General features: G+C 35.7%; 1 protein-coding gene and 2 pseudogenes across 1 annotated transcript; all 3 read right to left on the bottom strand.

Annotated features, from left to right (window-relative positions):
- Positions 1–3463: 3463 nt before the first annotated feature.
- LOC140889847 (abscisic acid 8'-hydroxylase 2-like) lies at positions 3464–18703 on the bottom strand. The gene is made up of 11 exons (XM_073297578.1): positions 18549–18703; positions 14104–14118; positions 10100–10124; positions 8934–9043; positions 8534–8867; positions 8287–8442; positions 6696–6944; positions 5176–5268; positions 4851–5036; positions 4574–4692; positions 3464–3566 (listed from the first exon to the last, which is right to left on the bottom strand). Exons 1-11 carry the CDS (start codon positions 18701–18703, stop codon positions 3464–3466), a joined length of 1545 nt encoding a protein of 514 aa, XP_073153679.1.
- Positions 3755–3881, bottom strand: LOC140893921 (U5 spliceosomal RNA; annotated as a pseudogene).
- LOC140893915 (U1 spliceosomal RNA) lies at positions 3957–4107 on the bottom strand (annotated as a pseudogene).
- Positions 18704–19141: the final 438 nt, after the last annotated feature.

The following is a 19141-nucleotide window of genomic DNA, read 5'->3' as shown; positions in this document are numbered from 1 at the left end:
ACGTTTTTGCTATGGTGTGTGAATGGATGCTGGTCAGGGGTCACAGGGGGGTTCATTAGGGTCCCTAGGCTGGAGTGGTTTGGTCGGATTGGGGCTGGAAAGGGGCCTAGGCAAGCTGGTTCAATTTTGGTCCAAGGAGGGTGCAGATTTAGGGTTTGTGGAAGAGGGCTTGGTTCGAGCCATGCAGGGGCTAGTCGAGGGTGAGGCCTAGTAGGTTAGGACCGCCCAGACGTGGGCTACGTCTGGGCGGTGGTGCTCCGGCCAGGGGCGGCCGGAGCCTGCCGGCAGCAGGCCATGAAGGCCAGCTGCTCGCGCAGCCGAGGGGAACAAGAGAGAGGAATCGGGTTTGGGCTGTGGGTTGGGTTGGGTTGGGTCGGGTCTAGGGTGTCGTGGGTCGGGTCAGTAGGGTCTGGGTCCGGGTTAGGTGGGCCGGGCTCGGGTATTTTAATTTTTAAGTATTTAATAGTTTAAGTGTATTTTTGGTTTTTAAATTAATTAAAAAAATATTTGGGTCTCCAAATAATTTTATTTGGGCCTTAAATAATTTATTTAAGTTAGCCCAATGATTTTTATAGGCTCGAGAGCCCATGGGAATTTTTGGGCCAGTCCGTGGATTTTTGGGCCAGTCTAGAGATTTATTGGGTTTAATTAAGTTAATGAACTTAAATATTTTTATTTAGGCACAGTTAAGTTTAATTAAGTTATTTGGACTAAAATATGATTTTTGGGCTTAGTTTAAGTTAATGGGCTTAAATGTTTTTATTTAGGCCCATTTATGATTAAGAGCTTTTAATTAAGAATTTATTTGTTATTAGGCTTTTATTTAAGATTTTATGGGCTTAGAGTCAGTGATCAGCAGTCTGGACCAACCCATGAAAATTACCAAGTTCGGAATATATATTTAATTTATTTTATGCATGAAAGTTATTTTTAAGTATAAGTATATTTATTATGAAAATCAATTAAATATATATTACAGACATATTTTCAGTGCATGCATTCATGAAATTTTACATGTTATGATTATGGTACTTGTTGAGCTATAAAATATTTTTATAATGGAAATTGAAGTAGTGTGACAGCACAGAGGTGGTTATCCACTATTTAAGTTAAGAGGTAGTTACTACCAGCAAGAGGTGATTTATCACCGTCACGTACGTTGGTTCAGGAGACTGATCAGTCGGTACAGATTTAGTCACACTTACTGATAGGAGCATAGACTGTTTCAAAATATCATGCTCAACTATAATAAGTATGCTTATGATGTCAAGTTATGCTTATGTTTAAGAATTAGGATCAATGATGTTTATGTCATGATTAATGAACTGGGTTGGCCCAGCCATTCTTGCACTCATGGTCTTCTTCCCCCTGGTGGGGAGTTTTTGCCCTCCCAAGAATCGAACCTTATACCCCAAGCTTAAATACAAAGTTTTATGATTCCTGGTACCATTGATCTAGCTGAGACTGAGGCTCCTGCACCCAAGAAGGCCTTGAAAAAGGCATCAGAAAGATGTTATATTATTTTGATCCCGGTGAAGCACTGGATATTAATGCTCCTTTCCATCAAGTATCCGGGTCTTCCTCACCTGTTCAGGTGAAAGACCAGGAATCGAAGAAATCTAAGAAAGATGAGGCTGCTACACCTAAGAAAAAGAAATTGAAAACTCTTTCATAGTTCGAGTAAGCATCAGTCGACAAGAAGCCCACCAATGATCCTCACCCGGAAAAGGTGTCTCGCCCACCACCGGTCTAAACAACATCATCTGCCTCAACTTATCCATCTGCTACTATCCTTTAACCGATAAAACGTGTTGTTATCAAAGAAGGTACAATTCCTTCTTAAACTGTTCGGGTGCCTCCTCTGGGCCCTCTAGACAAAGGTAAAGGAAATATGGTTCTTCCCTCCAAGCCCCTCACTACCCCTGAAGAACTTGAGATCAGTCTCACTCTCTCTCAAGTACTAAGATCAGCCAACCGAAAACTCAGGGAGTTTAATCAATGGACTCACTACCGCACTACAATTCATTTCTCCTATTGGTTCATTAACTTATCCATTTTTTTTTGTTTTGGTCCATTAATTTTTCAAAAATTAGTTTTGCTGCAATAACTTTTAATATTCGATTATGAATTGCAGGTCAAACGAAAAATTTTATAATGGTTTAATTTATTTCACTATAATGAAGATACATAAATGGTATTTTATGTTTTTAAAATTATCAAATGCTATATTTTAAAATGGGGTTAATCGCATCAACACTCTTGTGAAAAATAAAAACAAAAAATAAAAAACACCCTATGTACGTAAAATTAATAGTATGTTAGAGCTTATGTTTTTAAAACAATTAAGCATAAAAACCCTCTCAGTTGGGTAAATGTGTCTGAGTTTTTATAACATAGTGGTTAAATGTGCTTAATTAATATTAAAAGATAAAAATTAAATGCCATGCTTCCACAATTATAATTATGTAATCGTCGGTGCAATGCCAAATTGTCAATGACAACTAATTCATGCTTAAATATAATTTTTTGTAATTATATCCAAATTAAAAATAATTTGGTTCGATTACAATTTCCATAAAATATAGTGGAAACATATATATATATCCATCAAAAGCCTTTACAACATGTTCTCGTGAGATGTTTGAGTTGGTGAAGTAGGTGAATGTTTGATCAGTGGATAAAAGTTTGATTTTTCCTACGAACATCTTCTAAGACGAGTTTGTCGCACATGACTCTTGTCAGTACGATTTACTTGGTTAACCTGATTTACAAGCCAATACGATTTACGTTAACCTTGAGGTTACTTAATGCACACCAAAAAATAGCAATGGTAGGTTTAACATATGACGACATAGAGTTTATAAATATATGCAATTTAAAGTACTTAATCAAAATGTAAATATTTAATCATTATCTATATTTCTTCGCATTCATAATATTTTGTCATATAATTAATTTTTAAAAATTCAAACTATTTAATCATTTTGAGGTTTTAATCAATATATGAGCACAATTATTATATATCTTTTATGATTTTTTTTTACAACGATAAAACCAGTAATCACTATCATTCATTGTGTATTGAATAAATTATCCGATAAACACAGCCTCAACTTACAAACTATGCTAATAAGGTAAACCATACTCGAAAACCCTTTTACAACATATCATCTGAGAAAGTATTAATAGAGGGAATAGAACACATAACATTGATCGAACAAAAAATCCACCAAACTCAAACTCCTACTCCACCTTAAAAACATTTTTATATATGATCATTAAATTTAAAGGAGTACACATAAATCTATATAAACTAGTCTTTCTTGATCACTTGGCAAGAAGAGATTCATTTTTATTTTTTTGGCACTGGGTTAAAAGATACAATAACTAGGTAGCCTCACAAAGAACTCTTTAGTCCCTTCTTTTTTTGGTCATAAATTCCAAATGGTATTGAAAAGTAATTTCACGCATCTTTAGTCTTTGGATAAACATGTATTGGCAATCCTCCTTTAGGCACTGGGAATGGGCCATATTGTATTGCATCATCCTCTCCAATGACTTTCCATCTGATACCAAAACACATGATGTTATTTGTTTGCTTGATGTGAAGTGAATTATTACAAAATAAACATATTAATTACATTACATATGAGCAATATATGAATCAACAGTCGCTAAGTCAGCACCAAAAGGGAGCAATATTGTGCCATGAAAAATGGGATGCACCACTGAACTCATGTTAGAATAAAAATTCAAATATAAGGAAAAGAACCCTCCAAAAAAGTAGTGTATATATATATGCTGCTTGAATTGCAACGAGCACATGGTATTCATTAGTAAAAGGCGAAAGAATCGCTCGCTCTGTGCTCATTGCAATGCACCGTATGCTTATTCCGTAGAATGGAAAGTACATTTCAATGGACTACTTTAACAGTTAATTTAGCACTATACTTGACAAGGGTCATGCGAACGCAGACCCCTCTATCATGATGTAGACTCGACTACTTTGATCGACCTTAGGCAAGTGCCCCTCCCGAGTGGGATGGAGGTCACTGTCCTAGGCCCTTGGCCTTCTTGATCGTCCATCGACCCTATCCAAGTAATTGGTACGGAGCTTAAGGATTTTCCTTCAATTTATATTATCAATTACTTTGTCATACAAGACCAAGTCAGTGATTTGTTCGTAGATAATATTAGTTTTTTATTTTTTATATTGAAGCAATTAAACTTAGTTTTCTAAACATGCATGCATTCGTGTACTTTATATGGTTTCCGCTAATTATACTAGGGATAATCTCACCGGAACCATTGTGAAAAGTCTAGAAGACCTATTATCCTTCTAAAAATATTAATATGCTAATATATTCTCCATTGTCAAATAATTAATCACACATTTAAACTCCGGGTTGAAGAAATTTCAAGCACATTTGTCCAATCTGTAACGGCCGGTTTCACATACACAGGGTATGAAATGAAAATAATTTCACACAACAGGATTTTTTCGTTTTGATTTTTTTATTAAACGAAGTACACGAAGATCAATTTGAGAAAGAAAATAATAGAATTAAATTACCTGTAACTGGTTGTGAGATGATGAAGGAGGATGAGCATTTCGAGCTTAGCGAGTTCACTCCCCAGACAAGAGTGCACTCCATGACCAAATGGCATGTATGTGTTAGGTTTTGGTGGTTCCTGCAGTCACATCCCATTATAATCTAGTGAAGATTTTGGACATACATATATACATGTAATCACAAATTGTGATACTAAATATATAGTTCACGACTTATAGTTCATCTAATATCAATGTTTCGAAGTTTTTTCCTAATTAAAGATAGCGGTCGGTGTACCTGAAATCTTGAAGGGTCAAACATGTGGGGCTGTGGAAAGAAATCTGGGGAATGGTGCATGGTTCTGAAGAGGGGAAGAACTTTCCAACCTTTGGGGATCACATAACCTTGGAATTCCACGTCTTCCACTGCTTCTCTAAATGTAAACGACAGAATACTTGCACTTCTTAATGTCTCCTGAATCACCTATTTCCCACAAATTTATTTTATGAATATGTGATTTATTTCACAATATAAATTTCAATGTAAGAATTTAATTTTGCGATTCTGATATATATATATATATATATATATATATATATATATACACACACTAGGCAGGTACCCTTGTGGTGAATGGCATCTGTCGGGTGTCATCCCATGTAAGTCCCCGCTGCCCTTGCAATCGTAGCTTTCTCTGGAGCTCTTCTTGCTCCATCTGAAACATTAACAATAATCTTGATACTCTCATTGTCAGAACTAAAACTTTATGTTTCAAAAGAATTATATCAAAAAGGGAAACATTTGTTGTGTGTGCATGTCGTAAAAACTCCATATTTGACAGATATAATTTTGATATTCCGAGTGCCTCTTGATAAGCATCTCATGAGTTCCACAAGAAATTCATGTGAACATCGTGAAAACATTTAATGCAGCACGTTTCTTGAAACTTGAAAAAGTGTATGATAGGACCGTTAACGTGACATTCCATAATATGAACATAATGCGGCGCCCATGAGATGCTCAACAAAAGACACTATCATAACCGGTTCGTCATCAATATATGCATGCATGCGTGCATCTAAAAACCATGAAATTATGGAATTAAAAGTTAAACAACAGTTAACATTAAAATTATTATATTTAGATGGAAGATATATAGATTAATTGCATATATATATATATATATATATATATACATATATATATGTGCGTGTACGTGTGTGTAACCGTCGTAAAAACTCCATATTTGACAGATAATTTTGATATTCTGAATGCCTCTTGTCAAGCATTTCATGAGTTCCACAAGATATTAATGTGAACATCGTGGAAACATTTAATGCAACACATTCCTTGAAACCTCAAAAAGTGCGTGTACGTGTGTGTAACCGTCGTAAAAACTCCATATTTGACAGATAATTTTGATATTCTGAATGCCTCTTGTCAAGCATTTCATGAGTTCCACAAGATATTAATGTGAACATCGTGGAAACATTTAATGCAACACATTCCTTGAAACCTCAAAAAGTGTATAATAGGACCGTTAACCTGACATTCTATAATATGAACATAGTACGACACCCATAAGATGCTCAACAACAGACACGTGGAATATCATAACCCCTTCGTCATCGATATATGCATGCATGCATCTAAAAACCATGAAACTATCAAATTAAAAGTTAAACAACAGCTAACATTAAAATTATTATATTTAGATGGAAGATAGATTAATTGCATGTATATATATGTGTGTGTGTGCGCGCGTCGTAAAAACTCCATATTTGACATATATAATTTTGATATTCCGAGTGCGTCTTGTTAAGCATCTCATGAGTTCCACAAGATATTAATCATGTGAACATCGTGGAAACATTTAATACAGCACAATTCTTGAAACCTAAAAAAGTGTATGATGGGACCGTTAACGTGACATAATATGAACATTGTGCGCCGTCCATAAAATGCTCAACAACAACAGACACATGGAATATCATAATCCCTCCGTCATCGATATATGCATGCATGCATGCATCTAAAAACCATGAAACCATCGAATTAAAAGTTAAACAACAACTAACATTAAAATTATTATATTTAGATGGAAGATATATTAATTGCATGTATATGATCAGATATATATACCGTGACAGAATTCAAAGCATTAGCATTATCATGCAAATACTTGAGCAGCCAAGTCAAAACGCTGGCAGTGGTGTCGTGAGCCGCAAATATGACTCCAATAATGTTATCAGATATTTGGTCATCACTCAAAGTATTCAGCTTCTGCTGTTGAGCCCTCAGCATAGCTCCCACCAGCCCTCCGCCGTAATCGCCGTTGCTCCTTCTCTTCTCTATTAATTTCATCATTGTCTTGTTCAATATCTTCCTTGCCTGTGTTTATATATTATTATTCCATTATATAAGAAATTAAATATGTATATATAACTTATCTCGAATTCATTATCCTTCAATAATCAGCTATTGTAAATGTTTACAAACTCCTTGATTTAATTATCAAGGGAATTTTTCTCACTATGTGCTGCACATGTCGGCGCAACATCAACGTTACATAAGCATCCCATCTGAAGAGACTAAAAAAAAAACAAAAGGAGGGGAAACTCCCCTAGAACCAAAATTGTTATTTTTATTAATTATTTTTATTTTTTATAAAGTAAAATGTTTGAGTCAATATATATAAGTTGAAGATATATAATATATTTCAATCGTAGTATAGTTATGTTTGGATAAATATTTTAAATTTTTTTTAGTGTTTTATTAGTTAAAAAATTTAAAGTATATATATGTTTGAACTAGATTTTTGTCAAATATTTTTAAAAAATAATTCTCCAAGTAAATTTTTTTAAGAACAACTGCTATGAATCTTATATATTTTAAAAAAATAATTATCCAACTAAAATTTTTAAACAACAACAGAGATGCGTCTTTAATGTTTTAATAATTGAAGGAAATAATATAATAAAAATATATTGCTTTTAATTTAACTACAACATTGTTTTTATAGAATAATTATGTAAATAAATATTTATTTTAAAAAAAAAACTGCTAAAACAATTTATAAAATTTTTATAAGAAACACTTTTATTTAAAAAAAATATATATATACAAATACTTGTCTAAACAAGTCTAAGTGTCATGTCATGAACATTTAATAATTAGGAGAGTCATGAGACTGATGATGACTTTATGTCCAACTCCACGTCTTACATGTACGTGTACAATTCTTTTTGCATGAAGACAAAAACACCGGACGTATTTGATTATTTGCCAAATTAATTAATATCTCTTTTATTTATTTATTTATTATTATTATTTATTACATCTAATCTAAATATATATTTACTATATATTTTTTTTGAAGGTTATATTTACTATATTATTAAATGTGTATACTTTATAAAAACTGTTTTTGATGTCATGTTAAATTTTTTAAAAATTTTCGATTATACCCCACACTCCAAAAAAAACTATCGTATCTTATTTTTTCCCACTTTTTCTTCGGTTTTTCTTCTAACCTCCTTCTTTCTCTTCCATTTTTTTTTCACTATCAAATTAAAATTTTCTCTATACCTACATACTTTATCAAGTTGGAGTCTTTACAAATTATATATTTACAAAACATGCATCGCATGTGCCACAACGGATTGTATATATAGATGAGAAGTGTGTGTGAGTGTGTTTTTGTTTTTGAAGATGATGAATTATTTAGATTTACCTTCATTGCTTTGTAAAAAGGAGTTCCCGGAAAATCCAAAGGCATTGAATTGTAACCTTTCTCCAAAGTTTGGTATAAATATTTGATTCCTTCCAACTCCACCTCTTGGTGGTTGCCTCCTCCAAACACCGACACCATAGCAACATCAAATGCATACTAATTAAACAGATCCAGATATATAAGATATATATAAATAAAACTGCAACAAAAGTAATATACAAATAATTAAAAATTAAAGTTAATTGACCTGGCTCATCCCCTCTAAAGCATGAATAGGGTGGCGGGTGGCGGCCATTTCTTCCCATGTGTGTAAAAGCTGAAGCACTATATTTTGGATATGGTGGACTAAAGGTTTAATGGCGGCTGGCAAAAAGGATGGATGGATGAGTTTCCTGAGGGAAGAATGGTATCGTCCTTGGTGAAAGAAGATGGCGTTGGGTCCAATCATTCTCTCTTTGCTTGATGGGTATGTGGGCTTGAAAAGATGAGCTTCTGTCACCATTACTTCCTTTATAGCTTCTGGGCTCGATATCACAACGCACGGGCATCCCAATATATGGCTCTTGAATATATCACCATACCTGCACATCACCATACATGTTGTCATCTAACTAATAATTAATATTCTTGAAAATATATATATGTACCTCTTTCTTCTCATGGAAAAGAAGGTGTTGGGATGTTGAGTGTAAAACTTGAGGGTTTCTCCGACGTAGGGCCAACCCATGGAACCAGGAGGCAGACGGCGGAGAGATCCCTTGTGTGTGCGGTGGCGGCGGCGCTCACTCCATTGCCAATATCTCTTGAAAAGGTAGTATCCCAACAACAGCATTAGTACCGCGGTAGTGATTACTGCCATTATCGGTTGTCGATGAGCAAGAAGAAGATGTTTTAGCTGTGTTCGAAGATTAAAAATGAAAGCCGAAGCGGTGAAAGCTTTAACCTGGTGTGACTACGATGGGTGGTACTGGTACTGGTACATACATACATATAGCCAATATTAATTAATTATAAAGTAAGTAATTACTGCTTGCTTTCTGGTTTTGCTTTTTGGTTCTATATATACGTGTAAACCTGAGGTCAAGTAATGGTGATTTGTCAAGCAATCCAATTGCCAAAACCCATGTGTTTTCAATTTTATTAAAAATATTTTTTTTTATTATTAATGTTGAGATACCTATGCTAACTAACTTTTTAATTGATTTTATCAATCTTATTTAAAATAATAATTATAATTTTTTTTTTGTTTTCTTAATAAATTTTAGAAAAAAAATCTTTTATCTTATATTTTAAAATTCAATAATTTTTTTTAAATATTTAGATATTACATCACTTCCAAATATAAATAATTGAAAATAAAAATTATAATATTTTAGATAAATATTTTTGGGTACATATTTGAAATATTGTAGTGATCAGCTCCGAAAACACCTATTAATCAGAAGCTTAAGCATGCAATTAAACTTAAGCAAAAACCACAATCAGAGCTAAATGTGTAAACTTAATTAAATACTAATCCCGCAGACTATAACCGGTAAATCACTGGAATCTGATAGAAATAATAATACAACTCAATGGAGTGAATAAATACCGAATAAAATCTTAAACTAGAATCCACCGGCAACCCCTGCCTCCAAGCCCTGGTCACCTAACCAACCACTGAACTCACTCCTGCTCCACCTTCGAACCTGCCTCGTCGAATGAGGTTTTGAGATAAAAGTAGGGACGTAAGTGCTAACGTCCAGAACCTAATGTACGAGTACACAAGTCTATATGATGCATGCAACATGAAATATGAAATGCTCTAGTACACTGGGGACAAGATCTGGAGTATCATGCTAAAAAAAATAGGTGCCTCCAGTATGGGCACGCTACTCCTACCGGATTCAGTTGGTGTCACACATACTGAACTCGATCTTGGACTATCACCGTCCTGGGTAAACCACACACGCTATCCCATAAGTCCAGTTGATGTCACACGGTACCCTATCGTACAATGAAACCCTAGAAACAACTAGCTATCTCAAAAGGATAACATTTTCAACATTGTATACTAATGTCGCATACAAATCATGAACAGTAATATCATGCATCTCTGACTATCTCAGTTAGTACTTATGTACCTCAACTACTGGCCTAGCAGAACAACTGTCTACAATCTAAGCATACAATACAATTCCATATCATTATAACTTATCTAAAAAAGTCTTAACTAGAATAATAACTACTCCCAAAAGCTAATCAAAATCTAGGCTTATACATGCGTCCATCGCCAGTCCGCTGATGTCGAAGGCCCTTACCCAAGCACAGCTCCGCTACAAGCCCGTAGCACCTCGCTATAGTCCGGACCTCAAAAAGGAGACTAAAACACTAAGAAACCAACACTTATTAGAAACCCACACACCCAAAACACACACTACTATGAAAAGTCTCGGCCTTATTTATAGACCATGTTCGGAACTTCTGATCCCATGTTCGGACATTTTGATCGCACTTCGGAGATTCCGATCGCTCAATCGAAGCTTTCGATCCTTGTCCACCGAACACGTGTCTGTTGATTGGACAAATCATCTTGCCGACGGAGTTCGGACCTTCCGATCTTAGGGTTCGGAGCTTTTGATCTCTCACCCATCAAATCACCAATAAAAACCCATATCTTGTTTGATGGAAGGAGTTCGAAACTTTCGATCGCGAGTTCGGAGCTTTCGAACTCACACTACGCATCCTAAATCAACGCTCCATCCGATCAGTTTGGATCTTCCGATCCTGCCTTGGTTCAAGTTCGGATCTCCTGAACTACTCGAACACTAAATGACTTTCAAACCATTTTCGGACGTCTTGAACCCAATTTTTTATTTATTAAACCCAAATGAGAATTCTTTAATCATGTTTTGACCACTTAAACATGCTTAGATAATTTAATTGCTTAAAATATAATCGGGTTAATACAAATATAGTGTTAGGTATTATAAGTTTTGTTGATGTTCTACCAGTTTGATTAAAAAAAACAGTTGGCATCTGGAATTTAGTATACGCTTGATGTCGGGAAAACCAGCAGAATTGTAGTTAGAATAAACTTAAGGAAGAAGTAGAAGTCAAGCCATTGAACGCTGAAACTAATAGAGCTTCAGAAGAGAAATATTTCAGTAGGATGACTAAATATGTAGCTAGCAGATCACATAATTTTAGTAGAATATTTGCATCCGATCTTGTGTACTATAAGTCAGATAATGTTTGATATTTATTTTGTTGTTCTGCATGATAGTACATTTCATTTAATAGATTGTACTAGGTCATTTATGCTTGTTATTATTCCCGATATAAAACAAATGACAAGCTAAAACCTGGTTTATTCATATACAAGCGCATTTAATGAGACTTCAAGAGACATTCTCGATTAAAACATTGAGACACATCTATAAAAGCCTCATCGTTAGACTTACAGATCTCTCTCCCGCATTCTTGAGAATCAATCATGGAACAAAAAGCATTACAAAGCTACTGAAATTTATTAAAATCACACGCTTAAAGCTTATCAGATTAAGAAGATCACTTGCTTTACTGCTCACTCACAATATTTGTATTTTTTTAATTATCAATAAATGTGAGACAATTTTTAATCCGTGGAAAGAGTTTTTCCCATAAACATTTCATTGTGTTATAGACTTGTGATATTAGGAGCTTCAGTTGGCAAAGATATAAGACCTACTGAAGTAGATTTATACTAGTATTATATCAGTCAAAGTATTATAATAATATCTTCTGAAAATAGAAAAAAAGAAAGAATTAGGTATCATCATTAAAACTTCCAGAAACAAGCCCAGTTTTACTATCAAATTCAATCTTAGTTCACTATATTCTTTTTTGGTAGTTTTAGTTTTTTTTTACGACATGAAGCTGATGTGGCTTCAATGCAATGCTAATGTATGTAGTATCACATAGAACCGTCAAAACGCCCAACTAGGCGGGCTGACCCACAACCCAAAACTCACCATTAGGATGGGCCAAGAAATGAAAACCCAACCGACCTATTCTAAAGGATGGTTAAGTGATTCGAACACCATTTTATGTAATTAAAATGTTAAATAAGATTAATGGATCATTACTTATGTAAATCAAGTGATTAAACAGCTCGAAATCAAAGGATTTGAGTTTGGAACCTCCGAAGAGTTTGGATCCACTAAAGTGAGTTCGGAAGCCTCGAACATAGATCACAACGTCTATCAAATTTAGGCCATGCAGATTAATGAGGTGTCTAAAGTGCACGAAAACGTGGGAGATCGGATCCACCAATCACGAGTTCAGACCGTCAGAACATAACTGTCCACATAGCTGTCAAAACGTTGTTGACACGTCACTTCATGCAAGGGATCGGAGCGTCCAACCTCTTTCTATAAATAGGCAAATAATTTCTCACAATCAGTGTGTTTTAGATGTAAATCCTAGTTCAGTGTATATTTATTCTGCTTCTATTCATATTATCGAGGGTCGAGCGATATCAGAGTGCTACCTGAATCGTAGCAGAGTTTTGTTGTGGGGACCTTGGGTTGCTAATCTCAACTTAGGGCAATTAACGATTTATAAACAATTAATCGAGTCAATTAAAACATACTCAAATCAAGAGCTAATTGTTTTTTTTAAAATTGGCCCTGCGCTCGATCGGACAAACTCATGTGATCGAGCGCACATAAAAGTTGAAACTTTCTGTTTTTCAATCTCAGGCTGCGCTCGATCGCACGTACTCACGCGATCGAGCGAGCCTCAAATTCCAATTCTCTGTTTTTTGCAAATCACGAGCCGCACTCGATCGGACGTACTCAAGCGATCGAGCGCACGAGTTCTGTTCAAAATTCTGCAGAATTTTTGTTGCTGTCAACTATGCAAACTCAATCCAAAAATCAAAAACCAACTCAAATTATGGTTTATAAAATCTGTAACATGCATATATACATGTAGTAAGTTCCTAGCATCAAACCATGCGATTATTACATCAAACTAGTCGTTCAAAAAGCAATAAACGACACAACTATCGTAATTCTCAAAAGTATACTTCAAACTACAATATACTATCATGTTTGATGCTTCTAAACCTTCTACAACCCGAGTTCTCACATGCTAGACTCTCTCCCCGCTGTCAATGACGTCGATAATCAGCTCATGTCCTCTCTGTTGTCATGCAAACATACAAAACAAGACAACAGCCGGATAAACTCCGGTGAGAAATAATTCTCAGTATAACCAACATATATAGAAAGCGCTAAATAAATCATATCTTCTCTATTTAAAACTCAACTCAGAAAATAGATTAATCAACGCTTCAATAAGAATTGATTCATATCATTTCATTGCCATCAAGATTCGTAAACGATCTTGACATGGATATCCATCTATCGTAGCCATTCCGGGCTAGAAAATAAGGTTAACCGCAACCTTGACATTGAATCAATTCAATATGCTATCATATCAACTCAAACTCAAAGATTCACTACCTGAGATGGATCAATAACATCAAAACATAAATCAAAACATATCAAGTATGTGGTTTTTACGGGCCAACTCAAGAATAGACGTTCTTGAGTTATAAAGTCCCTAACTCATGATGTTGTCATTATACCTTCGTTTAACTCGATTCTGAACTCTTCAAATCTGAAAGATATAATCAAAATACATATATCAAACTTCATTCCAATCTATGATATCAAAATCGAGTCGAAAACATCATAAGATCATCAATCAAACTCATTTCAAACCTCAATCAAACTTCTTCGATACAAAGTCGATGTCTTGATTTGTTGGCCTCACAAACTCAACTGAAACTGAAGAATAAAAATGCTATAACATTCATATCATCTAGATAACAACTTCAGCTCAGAGATAAACCAACAAAACAGTCTAAAAACTCAATTCGACGGCGTAGCGATTGATAATCGGTAATCGACGTAATCCCGAAATCATTTCTAACTTCACTTCAATCATTCGTACAACATATATCAACTAATATATCATCAAACTCTTCATAATATCAGCTATAAACAACAATCATAAGCTGGAAATCATGCTTGGACACGTTCAATACAAACTCCTCAATCCGGTTTCGAGATAGAATCGTATAAACAACGATAAACATACTCAATAACTCAAAACCTGATCTCTGTCCCAAACTGATTTCGAAATTCATATAAAACATCATAAAACTTACACGAGATCGAAGCCCTCGTTGTAAGAATTCCAAAACAATTTACGGAATCAAAATCGGATAACCGGAGCAAAAGTTACAAGGATCTGAATATCCAACTTTCAAAGAAAATGAAGGTCTTGACTTCTATTTTCTGACTTCTCTCAATTTTCTGAAAATAGTTGTATGCTTACACGTTGAAAGCTGAGTAATAAACTAAAAATCTGATAAGTTCAAGTCTAATTGCAGTTTAGCCCCTCAATTCTTTAATATTTACAATTTGGTACTCGGCCCTTATTTTAATTCAATTTTAATCCTAAATAATTTAAGAATATTAGAATTTAAATCAAAACTCTAAATATTCCCAAATTAAATATACTCGGATTAAAATCAAATTAAATTCAGATTAATTTTTAATTAATCTCGGGCCTTACATTTCTCCCCCACTAAAACATGAGTTCGTCCTCAAATTCATAAACAGTATAGATATGCAGTCTGTATGCTCATAAGAATAAAGAATAACCGAAAACTGAATAAGAACTCCCATTAGTGGAATAAGTAAGGAAATCTCTGTCTCATGTCTTCTTCAACTTCCCACGTTGCTTCTTCAACTCCGTGTCGACTCCATTGAATCTTCACCAATGGAATGGTCTTCGTTCGGAGTTGTTTTGTATTTCTATCAAGAATCTGAATAGGTTGCTCGAAATAGCTAAGAGTGTCATCCAACTCAGCTTCATCAGATTGAATCACATGAGACGCATCAGATATATACTTTCTTAGCATCGATACATGAAAGACATCATGTATTTCAGATAAAAACATAGGAAGAGCGAGTCGATAAGCAAGATTGCCTATCTTCTCGAGAATCTCGTACGGCCCAATATACCTCGGAGATAATTTTCCTCGTTTGCCAAATCGGACTGTGCCCCTGAACGGTGAAATCTTCAGAAACACTCTATCTCCCTGATCAAAAGATAACGGCCGTCGTCGTACATTCGCATATCTGGTTTGTCTGTGTTGCGCTGTTCTCATTCGTTGCTGTATCAGTTTCACCTTCTCAGTCATTTGTCTGATCATATCTGGCCCTAACTCAGGTACCTCAGAAACATCATCCCAATACAAAGGCGATCGACACTTCTTTCCATATAATGCTTCGAATGGTGCCATCTCTATACTCGTCTGATAACTGTTGTTATAAGAAAATTCCACAAGTGGTATAGAATTTTGCCATGTAGTACCAAAATCAAGTACTACAGCTCTCAGCATATCTTCAAGCGTCTGAATAGTTCGTTCAGATTGACCGTCAGTTTCAGGATGATAAGCAGTACTCAAATGTAAGCGCGTACCTAGAGCTTCTTGTAGACTATGCCAAAAGTGTGACGTAAACCTTGGATCTCGGTCAGATACAATCGACTTTGGCACACCGTGTAATCTTACCACTTCTCGAATATAGAGATCTGCCATTTGATCATGACGATAAGTCATTCGATAAGAAATAAAGTATGCAGATTTTGTCAATCTGTCGATGATCACCCAAACAGCATCGCATCCTCGAGATGATCGTGACAACTTCGTTACAAAATCCATGAAAATGTGATCTCATTTCCATTCAGGAATCGATAAACTCTATAACAAGCCACCTGGTTTCTTTTTTTCAGCTTTCACTTGTTGGCAATTCAAACATTTGGATACAAATTCAATCACGTCAGACTTTATTTGTTTCCACCAGTACTGACTCTTCAAGTCGTTGTACATCTTTCTACCTCCAAGATAAACATTGAAGCGACTGCAATGGGCTTCTTTCAAAATATTCTGTCTCAAGTCTGTAATATTGGGAACAACTATTCGGTTATTCACATACAATATATCATCGTCACTAACCTTGTATTCAGACTGATGTCCTGATCGGATCATTTCAATTGATTTCAGTACATTCTGATCAGCTTTCTGCGCTTCTTTGATACGAATCAGCAATTCTGGCTCAACAATGATTGTATAAACTCTCATTGGCCTTCTATCTGTCTCAAATACATACCCAGAAATACAACAATCCTCAATCAAATTAGATACACCTACCGTAGACAAGGATAAAGCACACACCTTTCTACTCAGGGCATCCGCTGCTGCATTAGATTTTCCCAAATAGTATTTTATTTCACAATCAAAATCCTTCAATAAATCAAGCCATCGTCGTTGTCTCATATTCAATTCAGATTGTGAGAACAGATACTTCAAACTTTTGTGATCAGAAAAGATTTCAAACTTCTCGCCGTATAAGTAATGTCTCCAGATCTTCAATGCAAAAACGATTGCAGCCAATTCAAGATCATGGATCGGATACCTGACTTCATGTGGTTTCAGTTGTCGAGAAGCATAAGCGACAACATGTCCTTTCTGCATTAAAATACATCCCAAACCCTGGTGAGAAGCATCACAATAAACAACAAAATCACCAGTACCTGTAGGGATTTTCAAAACTGGCGCTGTAGTCAATCTCTTCTTTAGTTCGATAAAACTTATTTCACACGCCTCAGACCAAATAAATGGTGCATTTTTCTGTGTAAGCTGTGTAATAGGCTTTGCTATCGATGAAAAATCTCGAATGAATCGTCGGTAATAACCAGCTAAGCCCATAAAACTTCGAATTTCTGGCACAGATGTCGGTCTCTGCCAACTAATCACAGCTTCAACCTCACTCGGATCAACTGAAATGCCATCTTCTGAAATTATATGACCAAGAAAAACAACTTTCGGCAACCAAAATTCACATTTGGATAACTTGGCATACAATTTCTCTTCTCTTAATGTTTTCAATACAATTCAGAGATGATCAGCATGTTCACACATATTCTTAGAGTATATCAAAATATCATCAATAAAGATAATCACAAAGTCGTCTAGATATTTTTGAAATACTCTATTCATCAATCCCATAAAAACTGCTGGTGCATTCGTTAGACCAAACGGCATGACTATGAATTCATAATGGCCATACCTGGTTCTAAATGCAGTCTTAGGAATATCCTCGTCTCTAACCCTCAATTGATGATAACCGGATCGTAGATCAATCTTCGAATATACCGATGAACCCTGCAATTGATCAAATAAATCATCGATACGAGGTAAAGGATAACGATTCTTTACCGTTGCTTTGTTCAATTGTCGGTAGTCAATACATAATCTCATTGATCCATTCTTCTTTCTTACAAATAACACTGGAGCACCCCATGGGGATACACTCGGTTTATATATCCTTTGTCCAACAAATCTTCGAGTTGGTCTTTCAGTTCTTTCAGTTCAATCGGTGCCATTCGGTATGGTGCTTTCGATATCGGCTGTGTACCTGGCATCAATTCAATACCGAAGTCTACCTCTCTGTACGGTGGCAATCCCGGAATCTCGTCAGGGAATACATCTGCAAACTCATTCACCACTGGTAGATCAGTCAATTTCGGACTAGTCTTCAGCACATCAACTGCATAGATCAAAAATCCCTCTGCTCCCTTCTGTAACAAATCAGCCATAGCAATAACAGATATCAAGGGAATTTTAGATCTAGCACCCTTACCATAAAATTTCCATTCGTCAGCCATCACTGGTCTGAACCTCACTATCTTCTGAAAACAGTCAACTGTTGCTCTGTACTTGGTTAGCATATCAATACCGATTATGCAGTCAAAATCAGACAAACCAAGAACGATACAGTCAAGCTCAACTTCATTACCTTCATACTGTAGTACACAGTTTCGAACAGACTTCACTGATACTATACCTTTTCCCAACGGTGAAGATATAGACACTACAGTAGTTAATGACTCAATAGGCAATGAATACAATGTAACAAATTGTTCAGAAATGAAGGTATGCGACGCACCAGTATCAAATAAGAAATAGGCAGGATAACCATAAAGAGAAACAGTTACCTACAATCACATCATCCGGTGCCGCTTGTGCTTGCTCCTCTGTCAAACACTCGTTCTTGTTGCCTCGGAGGTTGATTCACCGTCTGACCTCCTCCTCTACTCTGTGCTACAGGCTGTGGTTGAAAAGAGTGTACCAAAGTTACTTGTCTATCAGTCTGAACTACTGGTCTAGATGATCCAGTACCCTGAGCACCTTCAGAACCTCGCTGTGGACATACTCTCGCAAAGTGTCCCATCTTGTTGCAAATGTGGCAACTGCAAAAAACACCTCGGCATTGTTCATTGGTATGTCTACATCCACATTTAGTGCAATACACATCGGACCTCTGTCCAGCTCTATACTGTCGAGAACTACCTGAACTAGAAGAGCTACTACCACCTGATCTCTTGAATTGTTTGCTCTTACCCTTGAAGAAGCTTTTCTTTCCACTGCTGCTACCTCCAGCTTCAAATCGAGGTGGCTGTGGAATCTGTGGCTGCTCTTGGGGTTTTCTCATCGGCTGGGGAACAAAATGAGCTCCTCGTTGTTTCAGTATTCTTGCTTCTGCACCCTTTGCTCGATTCAGAGCATTGGCAAATGTATTCGGTCTTCCCGAATTCACAAGTGTGAATACATCAGGATTCAAGCCATTGATGAATTGATCGGCTTGAGCTTCGTCACTAACAGCGATATGGGGAGCAAACTTCAACAAACTAGTGAACTTTGCAACATATTATTCGATATTTAACTGTCCCTGTTGCAAACTCGCGAACTCTG

This window comes from Henckelia pumila, chromosome 3 (assembly GCF_033568475.1).
Source record: "Henckelia pumila isolate YLH828 chromosome 3, ASM3356847v2, whole genome shotgun sequence".
Lineage (NCBI taxonomy): Eukaryota > Viridiplantae > Streptophyta > Magnoliopsida > Lamiales > Gesneriaceae > Henckelia > Henckelia pumila.
Note: the sequence above shows the minus strand (reverse complement) of the source record. Positions and strands in the feature narration are given on the sequence as shown.

What these genes read in the sequence shown, in the direction of transcription:
- LOC140889847 (XM_073297578.1), bottom strand. Translation starts at nt 18,703, where the DNA reads ATGTGTATTGCACTAAATGTGGATGTAGACATACCAATGAACAATGCC. An exon ending in CTTTTTACAAAGCAATGAAG is followed by an intron (nt 6,945 to 8,286) that starts GTAAATCTAAAT and finishes ATATAAACACAG; the next exon opens with GCAAGGAAGATATTGAACAA. An exon ending in CATCTCACAACCAGTTACAG is followed by an intron (nt 3,567 to 4,573) that starts GTAATTTAATTC and finishes TTTTGGTATCAG; the next exon opens with ATGGAAAGTCATTGGAGAGG.